At 32.6% G+C, this 27,178-nt stretch overlaps 1 protein-coding gene and 1 long non-coding RNA gene across 5 annotated transcripts in view; one reads left to right on the forward strand and one right to left on the reverse strand.

The window, feature by feature from the left end:
• The window catches only part of LOC145664384 (uncharacterized), a 338,163-nt gene that overhangs the window by 40,913 nt on the left and 270,072 nt on the right, over positions 1-27,178 (forward strand). The window lies entirely within an intron of this gene.
• LOC145664383 (melanization protease 1-like) overlaps positions 1-27,178 on the reverse strand; it is a 59,711-nt gene that overhangs the window by 8,999 nt on the left and 23,534 nt on the right. Inside the window, exons 2-4 of the mRNA XM_081731046.1 lie at positions 19,805-20,188; positions 17,854-17,953; positions 12,751-12,947 (exon numbers count right to left, since the gene is read on the reverse strand). Of these exons, the coding sequence (XP_081587172.1) occupies positions 12,751-12,947; positions 17,854-17,953; positions 19,805-20,188 (681 nt within the window). The remainder of the gene's footprint in view (positions 1-12,750; positions 12,948-17,853; positions 17,954-19,804; positions 20,189-27,178) is intronic.

Consider the following 27,178-nt stretch of genomic DNA (forward strand, 5'->3'; position numbering starts at 1 on the left):
CCTTCTCACTATAAAACTTACTACACTCTGCATATTGTTTGTAAGAACATTAATTTAACTTTATGGAAAATGTATTTAGGCCCTAAATATCCTGTTACTCATTTAAACTGTTATATTTTTCAAACTTTATTTCAAAAGTTTGAAATCTCGCTCAACGACTCGTTTCATATTGTAGACTTACGATTACTTAAACAACAATTTTAAAAGAATTTACAGTGTTTTGAGAATGTACACCAATGGAAATAAAGAGAATTTTCAATTCTTTTTCCTAACTCTTTCTGTCTAACATGGGGCAGAAAGAGCGCCCAGTCCCTTGTTTCAAAGAGAAAGATGAATCTGGAACAGAGAATTTTTTTTTTGATATTACTATAAAAAGCAAAATTTAGTTCATATAATCAGTGTTGTGTGATATTTTTACAGTCTGAAAGTGAGGGGGCAAAACGAGTATCTTGCCCCCTTTGAAAATTTCAGGAGGGGCAACTGCCCCCCTTGCCCCCCCGGTTCCGGCGCCCCTGTTAGGAAAAATATTACAGTATATTTGAAGTTAGTACAGTAGATTCTGTGCGTGAGAGGATGATTCCCCGGCCCCAAATGATCATGATCACGACTAAAAAAGTAATAATGATACTAGCACCAATGTTGACTAAACGTGGGAACACGTCTGTGAAACTGTGAATAATACAGCGGAGGAAAGTATATCATGTATCAGGTTCGAGAATAGTAAACTGTGTTCTGATGAGAGCTGCAACTGACGATTACAGTGTTTCCGAATCGGAAGATACTAAGCATGGAAAGATGTGGAAATAGTAAACACGAAGTCATTCGTACTTTTAAGAGCAAGAAGATAAAATATATATGAAAAATAAGATTGTGTGCAAATATAGAAACATAAAGGATTTGTACAAAGGGATAAGTATCATATTTGTTCAGGGTATGAATAGGAAAAACCTAGTATATCCGAGAATAGATGGAAGTGGCATCTTGATAAGCTAACGGTAGTCTCTCAAGAGGTAATATGTCTGTTAAAGCAACTAAAAAATCGTGTTCCTGATAACTATGTGAGATCAGATTATTATTATTATTATTATTATTATTATTATTATTATTATTATTATTATTATTATTATTATTATTATTATTATTATTATTATTATTATTATTATTATTATTATTATTTTCAGAGTGTAATTTTGTATGGTATATTATTTTGGGGCAACAATTACCATGTTAATAACATTCTTCTAGTACAGAAAAAGGCCATCAGAATTATTTAAAACGCAGACAAATAAGCTCATGGCAGACCTTTGTTTATCAGTCTTAAAATTATGACAATGATCAATCTATACATTTACACAGTACTCCTCTATATAAAAAGTAATCATCAAAATTTACAACTCAGACAAGACATCCATTCGTACAATACTAGAAGCAATAAACTCATAAATGTTCCACATCAACGACTGTTCTAATCGTTAAATAGTAATGAATTGAGACACTCGGGATAAAACTGAATAACAAGTTGCCTGCAACAAACGAACATATAGATAGATTTAAAAGTAAGTTGTTCAATTGGTTAGTTGCAACGCCCTTTTATTCTTTACAGGAGTATTTTAAACGTTCAATAGAAATGTAACGTATTTAATTTCGTGTTGAGCTAGTATTTAATTTATGCGTATCGTTATTGTCATTCATTTTATTATGTCATTTCGTTATTGATTATTATTCATTTATACTTTTGTATCAATATTATATCACATTTTGACGTTGTCTATTGCTATGTATAGCTTAATGACAATAAAATTTTATTATTATTATTATTATTATTATTATTATTATTATTATTATTATTATTATTATTATTATTATTATTATTATTATTATTATTATTATTACGTGTGGAGCGCGAGAAGTATAATGATATGCACATTGCAGAACGACAGGTTGGGAAACCGTTGAGACTGAAGCAGCTGTTAAACTATTACAGAACCACAAGTCTTTGCGAGCTAATTCCATTCTGGACGAAATATTGAAGATGGAAGGAATCGCTTTAATTACAGAGGAACACTGCTAATCTTCTTAATATGGTAGAAAGTGAACAAAACGGATTGCAATAATTATAGAGGAATTTAGTTATTACCAATTTGCTATAAAATCTTGTTCAACGTCGTTGTAGCACGGTTAACCCTATGTAGATGAAATAATTGGGATAATCGGGATTATTAATGTGCTTTGAGATGTAATAGGTTAACACTAGACTCTAGTATTTTCTATGCGAGACAGATACTAGAGAAAAAGTGGGATTATTATAGTACAGCTCACCAACTGTTTGTAAGGAAAGCCTATGACTGTCTCCGAAGAATTCGGAATCTCCAAGAAGCTTGTAAGATTCGTGAAAGCATGTCTTAGCGAAACAATAAGTAAGGTGAAAATAAGAAGGAACATGTCTGATGATTTCAGGATTTATGACAAAGTATGAAGCAAGAAAACACGCTCTTATTTTTCAATTCCAATTTAGAATACTCAATTAGAAAAATTAAAAATAGCAACTAAATAAACCGAACCAGTTTCTTGTATACTGTTACGTACAATTGAGGTTCTATCTATTCTTTCCAAGTCGAGTACAACAAATCTACCAAATTATGCTAGTAACCAAAGTATTTTGAAGAATGCCAAACTAGGATACTAGACACCCAAATAGGTAGTAGTAGCGAATGAATAACAAATTGTCAGGATGTAAACTACTACCGAATCACACATCACTCTGTATCTCATTAAACTGCTCTTTTATTAACCACCAAAATGCTTACAGTTCTTCCGAATCTTGGTACAATATAGCCTACAACTATAATGATTCTGTTAGTTACATACTGAACGTTATTATAACGAGATTTTATCTTCCATCTATACCCCGAAGAATATGAACATTGATAAACAACAGTTTCCAATAACTTACAACTCTCTTAAAGATTATTTTTCCTTTAACTGTTTAAACTTACAACTTGCAACCTCAAACTTGTTACAATCCACAAGACACGTAGACGATGTAACTTTGATAGCAGGTGATTAGGGTCAATATAAGAGCTCTTGAGCATTATTCTGGCAGTTTCTAAAGAAATCGGTTTCGAAATAAATGTGGAGAAGACAAAAGTACTTGGTAACAGGCAGGGTTTGCCCAAGTGGGCCCAGCCCGAAAAAACCCATCTTAAAACCCACCTGGGTTTTTGACATTTTTGTTAGTGTATTGTTGGTACAACTAAGGTGATCACCTTGAAAGTTATTTTTATTAGATTTTAAACTTTCTTTGGGCGAATTATATGCTTTCATGTTAAGATAGACACCAATATTCAATATAAGACCTTTATAAAACTCTAACTGCACTGAATGAATGAATGAATAAATTAATAAAAAAAAAAACTAACCTTAGCTTGAGATAATTGTAGAACAAATTAATGTGTGGATTATGCTTATAGCCTATTTGAAGTAAAGTAAGCGATTGTATATTTTAGAAAATACTTTCCGTGAATACTGTGCTTTTGACTCGGCGCCGCCGAGGGACGTTATCCCTCATACGTTGATGGGTTTAAGGTCATAGGGGCCGGTACTAACAGTAAATATGTAAATACATTAGTAAAACTATTAGTATTATTTCTTACCTTTGATGGTAACAAAAGTATTCAGTAAAATTTGATTTTCCAACAACAGTAGTTAAGTTCAGTCATTTGTTGCTAGCCTTCAAATAAGCATTCTGTAGAATCAACACTAGCAATAGCGTAAAAATTCTTGTCAAAATTAAGAAGCTTAATGCTCGGAGCTCCGAAGACTACGTAACGCTTACTATTTCAAGTTCTGCATTCAAACTTCAGTATTAATGGAAGTTTCGATGTACAGTAAAGCAAGCTGCATTTTCAGGGAAAACCCATCGTGAAAGAAATGTTCGGGAAATTCCCGAAATTGAATCCACAAAGCATCGAAAGTGAATACTTCAACAATAAAAGTCTTTATTTTACGCTGGAGGATATTTCATTTCATTTTAGACATTTTGAAACATTTACTTTATAAAGTATGAATTATAGGCCTATCTTTGTTAATTGTTTTAAATTAATTTTTGGAAAAGAACGGTCTTGCAACAAGTGCTCGGGTAGTTCCCGTAATTGAATGCGCAAAGCATCGAAAGTGAACTTCAACAATAAGACCATTTATTTTACGTTGAAAAATATTTAAGACATTTTGATGAATTATGTCTTTGTTTTAAATTAATATAGCTATTTGGTATTCATATTTGGCGAACATCACTGAGGCTCCTAGGATGACTCGATCTACATTTGTTCGTTTGTCTGCCTTTACCACACAGTGTTCAACTTTCGGTCTTTTAAATTTTCAAGATACAAACCAGAGACACACTAAATTTTTTGTTTAGATTTTGGCAGCATACCAACGTAAAATTACAAAATGGCGCGCTTTTTTTTTAATAGCTTATATCCACTGGCGAAAATCCCGGGGGGATGATGGGGACATATCCCCTACAATCTTGGAACTGTCTCCCTCAATAATCCGATTGAAAATGTGTCTTTTAGGAAGAAATGTGATGATTTGTGTCTAACTGTCACAAAGGAAAGTGAGATGAAATTGATACCTCCCAGAATAAGCCTCAAATCTGACCGCCTGCCAGTGTTGAAAACAACTCTGGTCCCCTACCCATGTTGTCCCGGAGTTCCACACAGGAGACATAAAATATGACGATATTATTATTGCTTTACAACTTTAAAATCAGACTGGCAACATTGAAAACTGTCTACAGGGAATGATCATATTTGGAACATCCCTTCAACATTGGGACGACATGGGTAATCCTCCTCAGCATTGTTTTTCGCCTTCATAAATATTTTGTACATCGCATATATATATATATATATATATATATATATATATATATATAGTCTTACCCGTCCCAACAATGTTGAAGACAAATTTGCGCCGCTGCTGATATCCACGCTACAAAGCGCAATTTTAGGTCTTTCAAGTTGAAATTTTCAAAGTAGAAGCACGAGATACTAAATTAGCTGTATATATTTTGGCGGCATAATATTTCAAAATGGCGGCCTATTTTTCAAAATAGCGAGTATCCATGCTACAAGGTGCAATTTTCGGACTTTTTAAGTTGATATTTTGAGGGTAGAAGCACAAGACATTCTAAATTTGCTATATAGATTTTTTCGGCGATCCAATATAAAACTTCAAAATTGCGGCAATTTTTTCAAAACAGCAGTTAATAGAAAGTTGTTGCAAGTTGTGACAATGACACTCATGAAATATAAATCATTTTTTAACATTTTTACCCCAAAGAGATTGAAATATTTCGAAAAAACCCAATTAAACCCGAAAAAAACCAATAAAACCCGAAAATACCCGAAAAAACCCACATGGGCCCAGGTGGGTTGGGTTTTTTCAAAAAATACCCGGGTTTTTTCAAACCCTGGTAACAGGGCCCCAAAACAGTGTCTACGAAAGTATCCAATCAATCATAATAATGTAGGAGAAGGGGAGTTAATTTAAATACTTAGACGAAGTGTAACGAAAGTACAACTTGTAAGTCCAAGAGGATATAAAAAGTAAATTAAAGATGGGAAATACATGTTACTATTCTGTACATAACCTTTTATCCTCGCAACCAATATTGGATAAGTTAAAACTAAAAAGTTATGAAACCATAATTTTGCCCGTCGGATTGAACGGATATAAAAGTTAATCTGTGATGTGCACAGAAGAACAGAGTCTGATGGTTTATGAAACAATGTTTTGCGCGTAAACATGAACACATGGAAGAATTTAAAAAGCTACGCAACGTTAAGTCACTGTAGATTCAGTCACTTAACAATGTAAATTATAAAGTCGAGATGTGTAAGATGGGCGAAACACGTTGCTTCACGACTAATATATATGAGGTGCACGGAAAACCTACGAGCACGAGAGCTTTCTGTATACAAAGGAGAATAATATTAACACTTTCAATCTTAAACAACAGTGGGACTCATGATACTTTATTAATATCATACAACTGGACGGATCCCGAGTGTAGGTCGGATTTTGTATATGTGTCTCTCAGTTATCTTGTGCGAGTTGTGGTCAGTTGTCCATTGTGTGGAAAACTTATTCACGCTCGCACCTAGAAAACTAATATTCTTTTCTGATACTTAACGGTAAACTTGTTAATGTCTTCTTGTAGCTTGGAAGATTGGTCCAAACTGTACTGTAACACCAGGAAGAAAACTATCTATTAAAGATTTTCAAACATTTCATTACTCTTGTTTCTCATACATTTTCCGTATAAGTGAAAACAATTTATTTGATACAATTTTAAACAGTTTCGTCAATAATATCAATAATAAGCAGTGTTTATATTTTTCTCATTATGTTTATGTTGTAAAAAATTGTTCAAGTAAGTGAACAAGCATTTGTTTGAAGCAATATCGTGGCAATTCCACTCAACAATACGTACGAATAAATATTATACTCATCTCGAACTCGAATATTTACCATAAATTCCGTATGACTATTTTTTTTAACCACCTGATACTCATATTGTTTAAAAAAAAAGGGAAATTGAAATTTACATGGTTAATGAGTCCAGGAGTGAAAGTGTTAAGCATATAGGCTGGTTATAAAATGCAGAGTGGATTGACTTGGCAAGAATAGAATTCAATTAAGAAGTTTTCTTTTTTTCTTTTTTCTTTTTTTCTTTTCTTTTTTTTTGTGCAGCTTAATGTCTTTCTTGTATTGAACCTATCTAATGTAGTACTGCAATTGATTAGAAACTAATGACTTCTACCTAGAAAACAGCAGTATTTCTATTGTATCTAGTAGTACTACGAATCTAATTTTATAATTTATATTTCAAAAGAATGAACAGTTGAATATTTATGATGATTATATTTTTTTAAAATTAGAAAATAGATGTATACCCAATGATATTTTCAAGTGGAAATTCGCAAATTTAATCTTTATGAAGGATTTTAATTTTTCTTTTTTCTTTTTTTTTAAAATTACAATACCGTTCTGTATTCCTTAGACCACGGCATCTCTCAGGGAAGTATTTCGGAATTATTACTCACATAGCTCTCTGATACAAGCCGCTCATGCACCGGTATTGTTTACATAGAGTCCTGTGTTCTTTCTTCGTAATTGAAAAAACATTTGTGTTGAGTTGGAGGTTCATACACAAACCATCCTTATTCATTAATAGTTTTAGAATCCAGAAATATTTTAGTTTTCCGTGTTAGTGAATCTTTTCCTCGCACAGAAGTGGACTTTCTTGTGCCTACTTTGGCATTTTGTCTTTCTCAAAAAGTAAGAACAGAGGACACACTGATAATACACTCGCCACACGCTTATCATTCACTCATACAGATACTCACTTGTACAGTCAGTCATTAATCGGGTTATACTTAAATTTCACTACAACCAGTTTTCATTATGGCAGAGTTCAACATGATTCGTCTCATTATAGAGATCCATTCCTAAGTCTCAACCTTACGCTTACTCACTAAAATCTTACAAATTGATTCAAAATGAATAAGTCTTTTGTAATGTCTATTAACTTGATTCCTTTAATTAATCTCTTGCTAATTGTATATACTCTAACATAAATTAGCATGTCTCTACCATTATTAAGTTATGAGCTACGCATCTTCCGTAGAAATATTAAATTTTTATTTACAATAACACGTGAAGTATTTCTTTGTGCTGGTACTGCATTTTTGCATTTCTAAAAAAGTGTCCCTCAGTCTCAGATATGAAATCATTTTATATATTACATCTTTAATGATTAACACAAATATATAGTAAAGTTCAGAATATATAACAGTTTTCCAAGTACAGCAAGAATTTACTTCATATACTGAATTTTGTATATGGATTAATACTGTAAGACTATTATAAACAAATTAAATTTGCTACAAGTGGGAACATGACATGACATTGTTAAACGGGATTTTAAGCCTACCTACCTCTAATACTCGAAGATGATTAAAAAAAAGTAGCAAAACAACTATGTTACACATTCGATACATTATCTGAGGGATAAGTTGGGAGATCGGATTCGATTCTCGGTGAGCGCTAATGTGGTTCGGATCCCATGTTATGCTGTAGGTCCACGTCTCATATAGCATAGGTGCTAAAGGGGACAGTAAACTCCAATCCAATGAACCGAACTGAAAGGAGTCTTGTATACTGAATTATATATATATATATATAATGTTATTAAAGTTATTTGAATTTAAGAAACACTTGTTGTAATTAAGAAAAATATATAAACATTTTTTTTTATCTTTGGTGCATATGGCGGATCAGTGAGAGAGCGCTCACCTATCGTGCGAAGAATCCATGGTTGTGTAAGTTTGTGGTTTACACTAAAATACAAATGCTAAGCAAAGCAACGTTTAATATAAAATAATAAAATAATAAATGTGACAGTTTCGGATATCTAACATATCCCTCTTCACACACTATTGAAAATAAATGAAAATGCATACATATATATATAGTCATTGTTATGACAAATTTTAAAATTTTTTAACAGACATATATTCATTGTTAAGAAAAAATATTTAATTTCTTTTAATATATATATATATATATATATATATATATATATATATATAGTCATTGTTAGGAAAATTTTTAAATTCTTTTAACAGAGATAACTGAAACAGTAAATTCTGAACGCTAATTGGATAATCAATAAAGCATCAGCGAATCATAATAGAAGTTGATCATAATTGAAACTAATCACCAAGACCCTCCCTGGTCCAGTGGAAAATAAGCTACAAATTAAGACTTTCCAATAACTTACCTAACTGCTCGTCAATTTTAAGTCCTGTATTCCAATTCATAACACTGCTTTCCTCTTTTTCAATGAACCTGGCCTCCTTCCACTTTCTTATTAACGTCCTTTGTTCCCTTGCTAACACTTCAATCTCGCGTCAATTAACATTGTGCCCCGTGCCCCTTACATGTTTAAAAATGGCATTTCTTTCTCTTTCCAATCTTACATCATCTTGGTGTTGCTTTAATCGTTCTTTTAGTTTTTTCCCCATTTCACCTAATTAACAGCTATTACAATCACCACACCTTATCTTATAAACCACTCCTCTTCTTTCCATCAGCTCCTCTCGGCTTTTCTCTTTCTCTTCTTTTTCTTCATTCTTAGCACATCCAATAGTCTTCTACTCCCTTTCCTGTATGTTGAAACGTTCCCTATTTTCTTTAGAACTCTCTTGATTATCTCAGTATCTTCCCCTATACTTTCTATTCCCCACTATGGCTTCTTTTCTTCCTCTCCATCTTCTTCTTTCTTATATTCCTTCTTCTTCTTACTTTTCTGGTTCTTTCTTCTTATCCTTTCCATTTTTAGCTTTCTTTTATCATATCCGTTGGTCTCCAATTGATCGTAAAATTTCTCTATGTCTTCCTCTGTCCTCTTTTGTCACTACTTATCCACACGATCCTCTCCTCCATATCTTTTATGATAAAAGAAGAAGAAGAAAGAAGAGAAAGAGGAAAGCCTCGAGGAGCTGATGGAAAGGAGTAGTTTATAAGATAAGGTGTGGTGATTGTAATGGCTGTTATATAGGTGAAACGGGAAAAAACTAAAAGAACGATTAAAGCAATACAAAGATAATGTGAGATTGGAAAGAGAAAGAAATGCCATTTTTAAACATGTAAGGGACATGGGGTACAATATTAATTGGTGCGAGATTGAAGTGTTAACAAGGGAACAAAGGACGTTAATAAGAAAGTGGAAGGAAGCCAGGTTCATTGAAAAAGAGGAAAGCTGTGTTATGAATTGGAATACAGGACTTAAATTTGATGGTCAGTGGGGCAAGTTATTGGAAAAATTTAATTTGTAGCTTAGTTTTCCACTGGACCAGGGAGGATCTTGGTGATTAGTTTCAATTTTGATCAACTTCTATTATAATTGGCTGATTCTTTATTGATCAGCCAATCAGTGTTCAGAATTTACCGTGTTTCCGTTATATATACCTGTTAAAAGAATTATTTTTTTTCTTAACAATTACTATATATATATATATAATGTTAAAAGAAATTAAATATTTTTTCTTAACAATGAATATATGTCTGTTAAAGAATTTTAAAATTGTCATAACAGTGACTATTTATATGTATGCATTTTCATTTATTTTCGATAGTGTCTGAAGAAGGACACGTTAGATATCCGAAACTGTCACATTTATTATTTTATTATTTTATAATAAACATTGCTTTGCTCAACACTTGTATTTTAGTGTAAGTTATTGAATATAGCAAAGCTAGTATGAATCAGTAAGTTTGTGGTGTATAACATAATGTCTGTGAGTATTCTTAGGAGGGGGGGGGTCTCCCATTTCCTGCTACATTTTCCTTCTACCAATTATTTCGTGATCGTTCATTTTCATTAATCATTCCATTCTTTTAGTATAAAGGTAATAACTGTAGGACGTTAAGAGAATTGATTTAACTTCAGATTTTTCTATTTCTGAGAACCACTTGCAAAGTGTTTGAGTTATATCTGCGTATGTGTGATACTTCGAATTTTTTATGGTACACAAGAATAAGTTGGAGAATAAAGTTTTCTTTTTCTTTTTTCCTTTTTTAATCATGCCTATTTCTTTGTTTTGACTAAAGATGATCTGCAAACGATCGAAAGTTGTTTCAATGTCGTTGATTTATGTGTGTGATCTCTAATAACAAATTATGTAAGTACCTTATATTTAAACTATTAGAAAAAGTAAAAAGATTTTGTAGAATTAATATTATAGATCAACTATTATTATAGGTAGTGGTAACAATTATAACTACCTATAATACTATGGAAGAGACTTTTCATGGTTTTCCTGCACTTTGGAACGAAGTCTTGAATTTAACATTGAAATGTTATGCCCTTGAGAACTAAAGGATGAAGATAATTAATGAAGTGTATTGTGATCGAATGACAATAGTGAACAGGAGAACGAAAAGAAAACACACAGACATAATGTCTACTATAAGCTCACATGGTATAGGATTGAATCAGAAATGTCTTATATTACTTCTCCACTTAGCCACCGTAGCCTCTCTTCTAATTGGTGAAAGTGCCACTAAGTTTTGTTTTGAGGTTTGCGAAATGATGACCAATAAATCACAGTGAAAAAAATTAATTATACTTCTAGAATTGAATTAATTTAAGCAAAAACCGGAATATCTGATACTACTTTGTAAGATGAAATGAAATTAATTTATTCTAAAATTATTTAAATATAATCTATTATATAAAAGAGAACGCACAAATCCTTTGTTAGCTCATCACGCTAATACGGCTGAACCAATTTCTTTCATTTTTGGGGGGTTATTAGGATTGGGACCCTAGATGGTTTTTATCATATCACTTTAATTTTTAATTAGCAGTGTCTTGAGATAATTGACCATTCAAGTGTCCATAACGTACAAATCCTTTGTTAGTTCATCATAGGTATAAAAATAAACGTATTTATATGCAACCCGCATGACCGTGTCACTCGGCGGGTTAACATAAATGACAGGCGATATAATGTTAACATTTACTGGAATCTACTATGGTTTTTATCATATCAGTTGAAAGCGAAAAAGTAAAAATTATCTAAGTAACAAAGTTTATTGCGTTCCGGGGTGACCGCAGCGAAGCGGGGCGGGTTAACATAAATGACAGGCGATATAATGTTAACATTTACTGCAATCTTCTATGGTTTTTATCATATCACTTGAAAGCGAAAAAGTAAAAATTATCTAAGTAACAAAGTTTATTGCGTTCCGGGGTGACCGCAGCGAAGCGGGGTGAACGCTGCTAGTAAAGAATATAAGGCGGATATGTTTTTGCAGATTTGCAGTATAAAATTTATAAATTTTAATAATAATTTGTAAAAATAGTTGTTGTTTATGAGTTTTCTTGTGTACATTAAAGAAATCTTCGTGCAGGTTTTAGAAGCACATATACGCATATATAACAATGGTTTAATGGCGTTTCACAGTCTGGTTTCCAACATAATGACCTGACCTCTTTAGCTGAAATACGAGTATTTACCTCAAAAATATAGTGTAGTTTTCCAGTACGATCACTGAGGTTCGGAAAAACTTCTTTTTCCCGCTCGCTACACTTACTTGATCTTTACTAAATTAAAGACATCATTTTCAAATATTTTGCACTGTCCAATTTCTGGATGGCATTAGGTTACAAGTGTACAAGAAATTTCATTGTGCAATCAAGGAAAGTAGTAAGACAAAGAGCGTATTATGGACAATGAACCCTTTTTTAGTATTTTTCAACCACTCAACTACACCTGGGTTCTCTTTATTAACTTGCAGGATTGTCGAAGAAAAGTAACTTAGAATTATAAATTTATCTTGCAATACTTCTTTTATATGGCTCTATTGTGATATTGTTTTTAGTGTTGTACTTATATATAGAGAGTTACTTTGAAAGCTTAATGTTATTACATAATTTATCAATACTAATTTTCTAGAAATCATGAAATTCCTTATCCGTGAAATATTCTATAAGCATAACAGTATTAAGAATACTGTGATATATAGCCAATTCAATGCTTCGATATCGTCTCAAAATGTTCTTTAAAAGAAGCTAATTTTCTTCCTTCTCATTTGACTAGTAACTTCTTCTTTCTGCAAACAAGGTGATTATTTGAACACCTTAAAATCTATGAATCTGAAATATAAACGACTTACCAGGAGTAAAGTCAGCGCGTCGATCTAGTCGGATAAGAGCTATATCGTCTTTGAGTGTGGACTTGGAGAAACCTGGATGTGGAATAGCCCTCTCTACACCAAAATCTTGTGGTGGATCAGCGCAAACTCTTGTCCTATTAAAGACTTGACAGTCTGGATCAGTAGAAGTATCATGATCTCCTAATCTGACACCAACCCTACAAAGAAAGTTTGGAAGAAATTGATTGATTTTTGTAAAATAATATTGTTAATGGCAACAGAATGAATAATAATAGTTCTTTGAACACTGAGTTTTGCTATGTAGGGCTGTGCTGAGTGATAAACTTGCTACACATAACAATTTTGTACCCAGATACAACTGATTACTCCATTTCAAGAAAATGGAAAACCCTCTTCTTCTAAGAGACTTGCTAAGGTCAAGATTGAACTAAATCCCTTTCTTGTACCTGTTGTATTTCATGGAAATAGTTAGACAGATCTATATTAAAGATAAAATTCAGAATCAAACATTCATTCATCCCAGGGCTGAACCAAAAATTGCCCATTTTAGAGCATAGGATAAAATGATTAAAATCTGTATTTTAAGGAATATGGAAACCCTCAGGAACTAATAAAAAAAATAACAAAGAATATTCTGCTAACATGAAACCGTAAAGTAATTAAATATAAGTAATTCAATTAAAGATAAATTCAGTCTTTCCTGGACGCTTTATTGTTTGAAAGCGTACAATAAAAACATTTTTACAGAAGAAGCATTAACAAATTGTTAAGAATCTTACAAATTAAGATTTTAATAGAAAATACCTTAAAAATGAATTTTTAACAGAATTGAAACAATACTAAAAGAAGAAATTTACGGAAAAAAGAAATAAGTGAAACTTTTCTCATTCATGAGTTCTCATTGTTCGCGTTCACATACGCTTGCTTGAGGTAGTAACACTTTAAAATTTCAACTTAAAAGACTTAAAAAAAAAAGCGAGTCTATGTACGTCGTTTATGTCATATTATTATGGTTTTATATAAATGTTATAGTAAAGGTTTAGGTAAATTTTGCAGTTATTAAAGTTTTATTTGCAGTTTGAATTAGTTGATGCATTTTTAAGGACCGGAACGAAGAAAACTTCTCTAATAATTTTTATGGAGCTTTTTATTCTTTTTTATGTTTAACGACAACAGATTCTTAAAGTGGACTTTCATGGCTAATTTTCTTACTTTATATGATTTTTCTTTTAAAATATCAATATCACGAAAACAATACATATAGTACGTCTTCAGGTGAACTCATCACAACTTCATAAAACTTAGCAAAGTGGTAGATCCCGACTCCCTTACATTACATATGAAATATTTTCCTTTGCAGAGTTTACATCCCGTTTATGAACCATTAAAGTTGGGGTTTGGACTTAGTCAAACTTTTGCAAAATATATCGCTCAATATCATCAGATGAATCGATCCAATCCTTATCAAACCTTCTAAGGTTGTGGATGACCTTTATTTCCGTATGCATGAGCAATATTTTTGTATGAAGAACTTTGATTCCCGAGTTATGGATCATCAAAATTGGCTATTGGAAGTAAAATACTTGCCAAAAAAAAAAAAAAAAGTCTGAATACTATTCATTCTAGCTTTGGAACTTCTTGTACAAAATAAAAGCCAAATTCTGACTAAAGCATGTACTATTTAATAAATAATATCATTACAGTTTCGGCAAAGTATCTTTGCTTTCATCAGAAAATATAATCAGACAATTGATCAGATAATTGTCTGATGAAGGCAAAATACTTGGCCGAAACTGTAATGATATTATTTATTAAATAGTACATCCTTTAGTCAGAATTTGGCTTTTATTTTACACAAAAAGTGTTTATTTAGAACAAAACTCCCTCAACTTCAGAACAAGAGGAAGGCAAACTGATTGTTCACTTAGTTTCACACGTATGATGATAAGTTAGTCAGTGAGGAATACAAGATGATGATACATACTGATGGAAATTGCGATTTATGACGACGGGATATTTAATTGTAATAATACGCTGAGAAATAGAATGAAAGAATGTTATTCAGGTCGTATGTGAATGTGATACATGATACAAATACAATACATATGAATACAGTGAAATCTCGGAGTGTAGGATGGTTACAGGGGTAGGGTATTAGTATTTCTTCTTTTGATTATCCCTGATTAAGCACTTTCTTATTTTTATAATACTAACAATTGGCGACAGCTATATTCAATGATCATGCATAGCAAAGCAATGGCAGAGGTTACCTACAAAGAAAACTCCAGACAAGTTGTAGTAGACACTGGATTATGGAAGAACTCAAGAATAGAGACAATTTTATTTGCTATTTAGTACAGAATGTAACTGATCTTAAAAAGATTTTGCAAAAGGTGGAAAGTTCACCATGGATATGAATGCTACAGCTATAGCAGAACATATTTTAATTCAAATAGATGTCCATACTCTTTGTTGAGTCACGAGGGAAGAATTTTATAAGCTAAGAACTAAGAATCTTTCAGATGCAAACAAGGACTCTTTAAATTTATAGCAATAATACGTTTCCATTTTATATTATTATTATTTTTTGTTATCTTAGTAAGAATGTATACACTAGAGTAAAATGGGCTTGAACATCAGTGAACTAAGAAGAAATTCTGCAACGATCTATTGTTGATCATCTATTTCGAAACAGATAAAAGAAAAGAATATGGAAAAGAAACAAAAAGTTATACAGAACTTTTTGTTTCCGTTCGATGGTTTTTACATTTTTAACATTAAAATAGAGAAGAAATTATTTCAGTGATTTCTTAGTACTGAATGCTGCTTAAATTATTACCGAGGGAAACATTAACATAACACAACTTGCAGAAAAAGAAATGATTGAAGTCGGAATATTTGAATTATCTTCCTTTTTTAGAAAAATATTTCCCCATTTAATTTTCTAGAGATCGATGAAAGGGTGCAGGCGTTTAAGATAGTAATAAGTAAAAAGTTATAGGTAAAAGATAGAAAAAGGAATTTGAACAACGAATAAGGAATGTTGAATGAAAGAACAGAAACGAAAATTGTTCTTCAAATAGATTAGACTAGTGTGCTATTTTATGTTCATAACACAAAGCGATTTTCTTTAATTTAGTGATTTATGTGTAAATGTTAATGAGTAAGCTAAATTATACTGTAAATATGCGACAACTCAGAACAAAATCTACATTAATGAATAACTGAAGCCAGTGGCGGCTCGTGAGTATATGATATGGTAGTGCCAAAACGTAACAATAAATAAGTGCATAGCCGTAAAAAAAAAAAAAAAAAAAAAAAGTACATGTAAAGGCACAAATAATATTATTTTATTACAGTCACACACACACACACACATATTATATATATATATATATATATATATATATATATATATATATAGAGAGAGAGAGAGAGAGAGAGAGACAGACAGACAGAGTTATTTAGAATGAAGTTGTTTGTGCCTACAGTTAACTTATTATAAACATAAAGCAGATTTTGTCCAGCTTGCGTCCCTCCTTCCCCAAACAACACACGGAAAACAAAATAAAGGATTGGCTATATCACGACCACAAATTCAAACTGTTTTTCAAATATATGTTCATGTTAAATTGATGCAATCTTTCCTTATTACGGATCACTTGCTTAACACATAATTTTAAATTAGGCATTTGCTTTCCTAAATTTCCTGCTTCCAGCTAGTTTGTCGTCATATTATAGGGATGTAAACGGATATTTCACTAAATTACTTGCCGCATTCATCGTAATGTATTGTTCTGGTTTCACGGAAAGTAGTTACAAATATAGAGAAGAAGAAAACAGCACTACACTTCAGTGGCGGATCCAGGAAGGGGGGCGATCGCCCCCCCCCCAGAAGAATAAACTTTCTTATTTTATATATATATAAATAAACCCATCCAAGAGTTTGAAGTTGTTAAAAGTAGCTCTAAGTAGCAGTATGATAACCCACCGTCCCCCCAGAAGTCGATTCTGGATCCGCCCCTGCTACACTTAAATACTCAGCATCAAAACTTCGCAAAAATATATAATTGACAAGTTCATACACACACCACATTCAACACCACAAACACTCAGGCGCACAATGTGTTTAGGTTTCAATCAGGGAAGGATCATACCTCGGTTGACAACACAATAACGAAATAAACTCCAAATCGATTTTTGGGAGGGTCAAATTTAGATGGTACATATTGATATGTAATAAGTAACTAGTTTGGAAACACTGCAATAGGAACAAGTGAATCAGGAGTCACATGTTAGGATTCCAGGCGACTTAACTCCAAATCAAAGCCCCCTTTCCTAGAGCATCAAAACATAAGACGAAACAAATCTCCCGCTTCGAGCCACCTTCGATCGTAGCACAAAACGCTAGTTATTTCTCCGTACTTTCCTCCTGCTCTCCAACTAACGAGCATGCGCACAAACCATTTTTAGAACAGTCGGGAGAGCACGGGAGAACTTGGCACAAACAGAGTAGAGATAGGCCTATGTAATGCTAGCGTGCGAGTAATTCTGAGCGCATTCAATCACTGAGCGTGACTCAAGCCAGCTCCTCGTGAGCAATGATGACGTTGCAAGTAAAGTATTGTGCATAAAATTAAAAAGTTTGTTATTTAATAAGATGCAAATATTATTTATATTATTTTTTGTATTATTTGTGGTAGTGCCACGGCACATTGGCTCCCCTTCAGCGGCCGCCGCTGATTGAAGCCAGGAATAAAAGTGCAGGGGAACGCGGGGGACGTCGTCTCCCAACTTCCAGAAAATATCTGTGGCGTCCCCCTACATTCTAAAAAAATTACAATGATCAAAGATAGACACGGGGGGCGGCGTAACGTGATGCGTCCCCGTACCTTTTCAGATCCACTGTTACCCTTGACTGAAGCTTGAATTTTATCATATACTTATAACATACCAATGGATTGTACACAAGAATCTTTCCACTATAAATCATTTGCAAAATAGAGTTTTATATTTGCTTATTAAAGAATTATAATGTATTTCATAATGAATTTTACATTATAATTCTTTTTTTAAATATTCTATTTCCAGTAAAATACTCACAGTGTAAATGTGCTCGGTAAGCTAGTCACACAGTGTGCCGCAGTGAGAATATAGCGTTCACTGATTACAGAACCTCCACATCGGTATTGTACTCCGTTTCCTGAAACATGTTGGAAAAATATATATATATTTGCCAAAATAGAAATAACACAGTCTCTGAGCAAAGTACAACGTTTTAATTAAAATATCGATGTGTAACAGTTTCGCCAACTAAGTAAACTTTTGGTCTTATCAGACACAGTATAATATAGTACAAGAGAGCATTCTTGTATTATAACGTGTTTGATAAAATCATGGGTTCAGTCAATCGGTGAAATAGTTATACTATGTTGTTATATTATGTTTTTCTCAGAGAGCGGGTTATTTCTATTACTAAAGCAAAGCTAACACGAACCAGATAGTTACACATTTGTATTTTGTATTATAGCATGTAATGATACGTAAAATATACTTGAATAAAATATCGATTAAATATCAAGTACTTAGTTATATATATATATATATATATATATATATATATATATATATATAAGTTTTAAAATATTTAAACCTTCATCAGTACAGAAAATCGAAATTTTATTTTAATTTTGTTGATAATGATTTCACGGGTTAAACATGAACATATTTAATATACAGTAATTCCTGTTCTATTTCACACATTAAGTTAATGAGTACAAATTGGCCCAAAACATTGAATTCATAACTGATGATTTATTCGTTATTACTTGGAATAAGTTATTTTTTGAGTATTTAAGCATTATGTTCTGGATATAAAAAGAAATTCTAAAAAAATATTAGCGTTTAACAAAAAAAAAAAAAAAAAAAACAAAATAAAATAGAATAAAATAAGAAATAAAATAATAATAATAAATAAATAAATACAAAAAATTAAAGATATGATATATATCAATGGATGGTTCTCAGGAAACTGAATATAATATGAGTTACTACATATCCTCTCGCGTAATTTTCGAGAAAATCGGAAAATACTATTTTTTTGTAAATCTAAAAGAAAAATGATGCTGTGCGATAACACGCTACCTATTACGATGAAACCGATACCAAATACAGTATAAATTAATCATGCTTTTCATTACGATACTAGCAAGACAATAGTACAGTATGGTTGATGAGATATAGCCCAAAATTACGATTAACTCTTAAATTTTACTTTTTGTGCAACTATAATATTATTCAAATATCAGATATGTATCAATTGATAAATTTCATCGAGCTAAACGAATCGAGGAAAACAATTTTTTTTATGGCAAAATCATTTGTTTCCAATCTGTTGCTCATGATAGTTTTTTTTTTTTTTTTAAATCTATTATTTGTTTACGAACTGTATTTGGAAAACATACACACTATAAACCCAACCCAACAGTAAAGCACATAATATTAACAGTGACGCGCATATTACTTGTACTCGGTAAAGTAAAGTGAACTTCTTGCTATGACATTTCATTTGTAAATTTGTTAACAATCGCCACCTAAGTATTTGCTAAGTTTGTTACCGAATCGAAACATTATGATATAATAGAAATTACGTCTTCGTATCACAGTTTTCTATTTACCACAACGAATAACGATATTTAAAACGCAGACATACCTTTTACACACATCTCAAAATTTTAAATAATACCGTGGCCTGATCTTACACTTCGTTCTGTGATGTTGCGAGCATGTAATTCAAGAGAAAGCAAACTCTTGTTATCGTAGACCTAAGAAAAGAATTGTGATCCGATCTGTGTAAAATGCTTATTGCTTCTACCTCCCGTACGCGAGACCAGACTTCGAATTCCGTGTTCAGCTGCAGGGCCATGTTATGATGCCTTTTTCAAAACACTAAAGTCAACCTTTACACAAAGCTCTACGTTAGGTAACAAATATAACTATGGTTACAAAATTATAAATACATAAAAGCATTTTTAAAAAAGAAACTATTATTTACGTGTTCTGTATGCAATCAATGCCATCCATGGGTATTGAAATATCCCTGTCTTATTCCCACCAACAAGACGATCATCAGTGACAACTCCACAGAGTTCAGTACGAAGGAAGCGTAGGTTGGGATGCTGTGACACATCAGCAGGCCGGTCACCAGTGTTCTGCGGAGGTCGGGTTGGTGGATTTGTCGTTGGGCGCTGAGGTCTGGTGATTGCACAGCACACTTTTGGGAAATTTCCTTCGAAACCACACTGAGAGCGACGGAGAAAATCAACAGTACTTTGCGGCAATGGCCGTTGTTGAAGTAATTGAAATAACTGGTCACAACTTCTTAAATTTATACATTCTCCATCTTTGTTATCTGGTGTAATGCAGCGATCACCACTTTCTGTGAAAAAGAAAACAATTTGAACATATCTTGTATCATTGAATGATAAAAGTAACTTACATCTAACAAAAATTCAGAAGAGACAAACATTCAGATACAACAATCAAATAGAATGTGCTTGAAAGAAAAGGAATAAAATAATATAAACATTATTTAACGTTTCTTTCGGTTGTGATTTCGAAAAAAATTCATATAACCTAAACGTATTCGTAATAATAGCCTGTTTTAAAGACTAAAATACTACTTTTTCTCCCTTAGGGTTTCTAATTCACAAAATGCCATCTTATCTCTCGCCTAAGGTTCAAAGATAACATTTATATAAAATTTCAAATTTCTACGCCAAACAGTTTCGGAGTTCTAAAGAACGACGAAAAAAATTTGAAGTCCTTTTTATCTGATTAAGGTTTACATTTCTTAAAACCTTGTCTTACCTACAGCTTAGTGTTCAAGGAGAACATTTGAACTAAATTTTAGGTTCCAAGAATCAACAGTTTCAAAGATTTCATAAGGTGATGAATAGATCAGTAGACTGACAATAGATAGATATAGGTATTTAAGAAGCAATCGAAATACAAGATGTACTCAATAGTACATAGTCATACACACAATTCAAAGTATTTTAAATGAAAATATGATAAACCGATATTGAACATTAATACATTTAGTCTGAAGGTTGATCTAGGTAACTAAAAGCAAACTCACTGAAATATGTGCAAATACAAGATATATTGGTAAACAATTTAACAAGGTAAAATATTTTCCCTTCATAAAATTCATCACTTAAAACACCTATTTGTGATTAACATTACGCTGCATTTATCTATTTCTTAAAAAATGTCAATGCATATTTGATATTTTGCAGATTACTGTTTTACATCATGTGTATAGGGCTTATGTCTAATAATAATAATATAGAGGAACGTAAACTTATTTTAACAGTAGGTAGAAACGATATTATAAGTAAAGAAGGTGGAAAAGAAACTGCTTTTAACTTCGTACCAGTTGAAAAAGTATTTTTCTTTCGTAACAAGTAATAGTATTTAAAATTTGAAGCTAATGTATGAATTCGTTTGCTCGAACTCTCAACTCTCGAAAAAGATGTAATAATTAAGGACTCCTCCTCACATATAAATAAAATTTTGTTACGGATTGTATTAAGTAGTAAGTCTTTTTACTACTTATCTATAATCTATAACTTTTTACAGTCTTAGGACACGTGTAAAATATTTTGTCGCAATGGATATGTAGCAAAATAAAACACATATGTGCAGGGATACTTCTAGGATGCTTCTAAGTGAGGATACTTTTACTTAAGTTTTAATTTTGTTCAGCAAATCTCAACCGTTGAATGGTGTATGCTGTCATCTAACGGTGCGACGTGTAATTCTAAAATCCTACATTTATACATTTTTGTTTCAAAAATAGAAATTGGTATATGCATATCAATCGTTACTCGTAAAGATGTTAGCGGATTGTCTCCATTAACAAATTCGACCGAGATAAAACATTCATTTTAATGTTGATTGGAAACAAAACTTTTATTTCAGTCACAGTATTATGCGAATATACTTAATCGAAAATGAATTCTACGATATTATTAGTGTTTAACGAAAAAAAAAAGAAAAAAATGTTCGAAGACTAGACATCTGGACCAGTCCAGATCAATTCAGATAGACAAAGAAAAAATCTATCCTTAATAGTCTTTGGCTCGAGATATAGGCTGCCAACAATTAGCCTCGGCCGCCATTTCTCAAGTGCGAACTTTCAAAATATTAGTTTTTTTTTTTTTTTTAATTTATTTGAAAGATGATAATTTGTTGATTGAAATTATATCCTCCGTTTGGAAACATATTTGGAAGTTATCGTTTTCTACCTTTCTGATCTTCAAAAAACAAAATATTATTATTAATAATTTATATATATATATATATATATATATATATATATATATATATATATATATATATATATATATATATATATATATATATATGGCTGCTGATCAGTACCATACAACCTTACATGCCCTGAAATGGATAACTTCCACGTTTGAGTTGAACAGAATTTATAAATAATTGAAAATTTTGCCACACATTAAACCAGTTTCTTTCATGAAATCCAAATCTGATCTTATTTGACATTTCGTAAAGATAAGTAACAGTAACAGCTCTAAAAAAATTTTAAAGCTTCCAAAATATATATGCAAGTTCCAAAACACATCACTTCTGTAGACATTACTTAGTATTGAAATTAGTAGTTCAATGAACTAAAAGTGTGTTCAACCGTATCAGTATCTTCTTTTGATATTGAGTGATGTCTTCCGTTGAACCAATAAGAACTGGGACTATACTGGGTTGTAGTGTTGCTATCTTGCATATGGATATCTAAAGCCAGCAGCTGATCCATGTGGTAGGATAAGAGTTCACAACGATTTTATTTAACTCACTGCTAATCTATAACTCTGCAAGCCAACAGTCATACACATAGTTGACAAATAACCCTTTTTGTAGGTCGTGAATCTGAATATTCTCCTTCTGAGTTATTGGTTGGACAAATGAAATTTGTTCTTCCGTGCTCCTTAAAGTAAGTACAATAGAAGTTCGTCCATTGTTGTGAGACTAGACATGCGAATTCTGAATTTCTTCACAGGGGTAGTTTGTTTCGACCCATTCTTCTATTTTCTGGTAGTGAATTCTTCAACTTCCTGTTTGGGGAATAGGATGTTTGGACTGTTGATGTCTATAACTTCACCACTTTTGTAAAAATCCTCGGTATTCTGAATTGCAGCTATACTGGGCTGGGAAGATTTCTTTTTTTTTTTTTATTTTCTTTTTTTCTTTTTTCAAGCATAGTGCTTCAGCAGGCCCCTATACCATCGCAAGGACCCTTATTATAACAATCAGCACCAAGATTACCACTGACCTGGAAAATTTTAAATAGTCAGGGAATTCAGCTTAGTTGTAAAAAGTCCTGGAAAGGTCACGGAATTTCATGAAAACTGAAAAAACTGGAAAAATCAGGGAATTTTAATTATAGATTATTACTTCTGAGAATCTATTCATCTTTTTGTGTTACTTGGCTATCTGATCGGAAATATTTTACAAAATAAATTAGTTTACTTTGCGAAACTTCTCTATCTACCCCCCCTCCGCCATATATACATATATATAAAATTTATGTGTATATGTACATGCAAGAGAGAGAGAGAGAGAGGCCAGGAAATTTGTAAATCGTGACCTGGAAAAGTCAGAGAATTCGTGCTGGCCCAATCAGTGAGAACCTGAACACTGTATACTCAACAATTCAAACAGTTGGTAACGATTTTTGAAGTGACTAGGGCCACCATTAGATATAATGATGATCTTTTCTGCCTGAGATTGTAGCTGTTGAAGAATTTTGCGTATTGCCAACCATACATGTGCTGAGTCATGTTCTCTGCTATAACTTATAACTGCAACATTTATGATCTTGTTTGAAAATATGTGAGTCCTGTAAAAATTGAAACAACGTCATTATTCCAGTGATACCCTTGTACTTCTTATAACAGAATCACAAACCAATGCTCAGCAAAGTCACTAAGATGGCTGTTCAGCCTCTACACGTCCTTTCACTTCTGCAATGTGTTGTGATGATGTGTTGCAGCTTTCATATCTATTTTCCAAGTTCGTCAATGAAGTTATCAATGACAACAGTTTTCTTAAGGAGTTTATTTCCCTTCCATGTTGTATATGTAACCTTAGAAGAGTAATCTGCTGAGTTTTCCAGATGAAGTGTTTCTACCACATTTCTGAAACATGCAGTTCTCTCGTTGTACATCACAGACTACTAACAACCACCGTCTAACCAAGGTGTCATATATTACGCCTTCAAGTGAGTTCTTTAAAATTACCACGCAAAGTTCAAAACTGGCACAATACACACACAGACACTTCTAGGTGGGTGCGGAACTACCCACTTAGGTCGTAGTGCATAACATTTTCATATTCCAATGTAGAATGCTGAATGTTCCTTATATACAACGAAAGATTCTATAATACTGCTTGTTTTGTATCTTTTCACTTTCACCTCTTTTCCTCCTTAAACTATTGTAGGGATAGCGTCTTTTTTGTTGGCGCTTGGCGAAAAGAGTCTCATTTATTATCCAGATGAAACGACTGTGCAATTTGAAGACGCATTTCATTGACAGGAGGACCACAGCAGGGATCCGGTTTACCAAACACTCCTTTTACAGATTCCACATTTTTTGTTTCCTCCACTATGTATTATTTTGTTGTCGATGAAATGTGGCGCAAAATTTGTACCTTTGAAAGGATATTGGGATAACTGTTAGAACTTGCACCTTCTCACTGTAGGATTCACACGATTCAACGGCCGAATTGGTGTTTGTTATAAATTCCCGGCACGCTGCACAAGCTTCTTCTAATTCACTTTCTTCTAAAGATAGAATTTCTCATTTGAAGATTTTGATCAGTTTTGATTTGGTGTAGTTACCCACAGCTGCAGTGATTTCGCTGTGCCTTCTTGATGCATACAGCTTACCAATTGACTTCATCTGATCATGGTTTCTTAACAGGACTAACACTAATCTGTACAGATGACTGATCCATGGGATGTGATTATTCTTCTGCAGATACAAAATCTTCATCATCCACATCATGGGAGACTTATTCAGTTACTGTTATTCTTGATATTCTATCAAAGCATTTAAAACACAGAAAGTCATCACATCTTGACTTTGAAACGAGCACTTTTATTCCCAATCTAAGTTTTTTTTGCTACTCTTTTATGAGTATGAAACAGTCAACACAATTCACTTTCCTGTTACTCCAGTCAGAAGACATTTGACAAAAACTTATAGGCACTGTTGGACCACAAATTTGGTGAACTGCTTTCTTTGCTTGCCTTTTGATAACTGAACTGCGAATTAATGTGTCCTTTCTTTTATAAAATTATCCGAGTGGTTCTAGAATGTTCTGTTGCATCTTGGAATAATCTGGATGATTCCAGATTGTTCTAGAAGGCGTTTCATGATTTGAAAGTTTCTATATGAAGAATATTCAGAAGAATGAAAATATTTCACAATTCTAAGTTTATAGTTTTTACTCCTTCACATTGAGCGTATTGGTCCGAGAGTGGATTGTTTTTACAAAATCATTATGAATCAAAGTGGCGTGTTGTTCTTTTCATGATATGTAATATCTTTACAGATACAACTCTGTAAAATGCTCCGAATTTTTGGGATTAGTGTTTCTGAGAAGAAAAAAAAAAAAATATATGAAATCAAGACATTAGCCATGCAAGTTAAAACATGAACATGGTTTATAAAGCCTATTAAGATCAAAAGTGGAAATTCTTCTTTTCACGGAATGCAACATTGTATAGTATTGATCAAGAATAAAAATAAATAAATAAAATAAAAATGCTTAGAATTAACAGTTGTGAAAAAAAAAATGAATGCTACAGTACGAGGACTTGTACACATACGTCGAAACGGAGAATACAATTCGAATCAGTAAATTACTATCTTTCAAATAAAACAAAAAAGTAACAAAATATCTTGAACCATTCCAGAGATAGAGCATTTTACTCTTTTAACGAAAATCACACGTGAGAAATGACACCCAAGACACCATCTTTGGTGGCCTGTATTTGAGCCAGGGAAAAAAAAAGTTTCTTATTTTGTCCTGAATTTTAACATCTGTTAAATTCAATAAAATTCGAGACTATCAAGGCACTCCCCCTTCTTGCCTGAATTGATGTAAACTATGTCATATACCCATATCAATCAATAGCCCTCAATGATACAAGTGAGTTGTAAATCCTCATGCATAAATCCCGAGAAAATCGAGAAAAGTTTTTTTCTATATACTTAAAACCTTATGCTGTATTGTAACTACACCAACTATTAAAGATGAAACTGATACGAAAGTATACACTACTCAAGCCTTTCATTATACATAGGTAGACGACAGTTACAATGTGGATAATGAGACACTGCCCAAGATTATGATTAACTCTTAAACTTTTAACTGTAATATTGCCCAAAAATAAGACTCATATCAATCGACACACCACATCAAGCTCAAGGAAATGACATGGTTAAGGACAAATTCCCATTCGTAGATGTCGAGAAAACCGAGGAAAACGAATCTTATAGCGTTAAAAAGTACACTATGTTATTCGTTTCAGATCAAACGCATTTGACACCTTATATTGTGCAGGAAATAGATTATTTATTTATTTTATACACTGCAAAGTAAACATACTGTATTTGTTGTTGTTGGATTATTCCTAACAGTACTTGCACATACTACTTGTAAATTTAGGTATATATTTTTCAGATCTTTAAAATAAAATTAAAAATTTGTGTATTTGCATAAAATGCTATATATAAACTTCAGAGTGCGGGTAATAATATTGTGCACTCGTAAACAGAACTTCGTGAAGTAGCATTTATTGTGCAATGTGATTACAGAAGTCAAACATTGTGCTAAGTGCCACTCAATTGCCACACATGAACAAGGACGCTCATAAAACATTTCTAATGCACTATATTAGAAAGTTACTAACTTGAACAGTAAAAGATGAACTGAACTATTACCTGAGATTATATCTGAGACAATCACACGTGGCCCTGCGTAGCATAACCGCTAACACTCTCGCCTTTGATGCGAGCGGTCTCTGCTTCAGTTCCCGGTAGGGATACTCAATCGGAAAGTTATAGAAGCCTTTTTATAACTAGCCGTCCGAAGTGAGGTTTTCTTCGTTCATACCAGGAAAATACTGGGCTGATACCTAATATACAGGTCCCAGGTCGCTTCCTTCCTTTCTCATTCGTTTCTTACTTATCCGGGTAATATGATCGCCCGAGAGACATCATCCCTCATGCGTGACGGTCTTAAAAGGACCATGGACGACGAATGACCAGAAATTTAGTTCCTAATTCTAGTTCGAGACAATCACCTTAATTGGGAATCAAACAGGCGACCA

This window comes from Thermobia domestica, chromosome 11 (assembly GCF_964235325.1).
Source record: "Thermobia domestica chromosome 11, izTheDome1.hap1.1, whole genome shotgun sequence".
NCBI lineage: Eukaryota > Metazoa > Arthropoda > Insecta > Zygentoma > Lepismatidae > Thermobia > Thermobia domestica.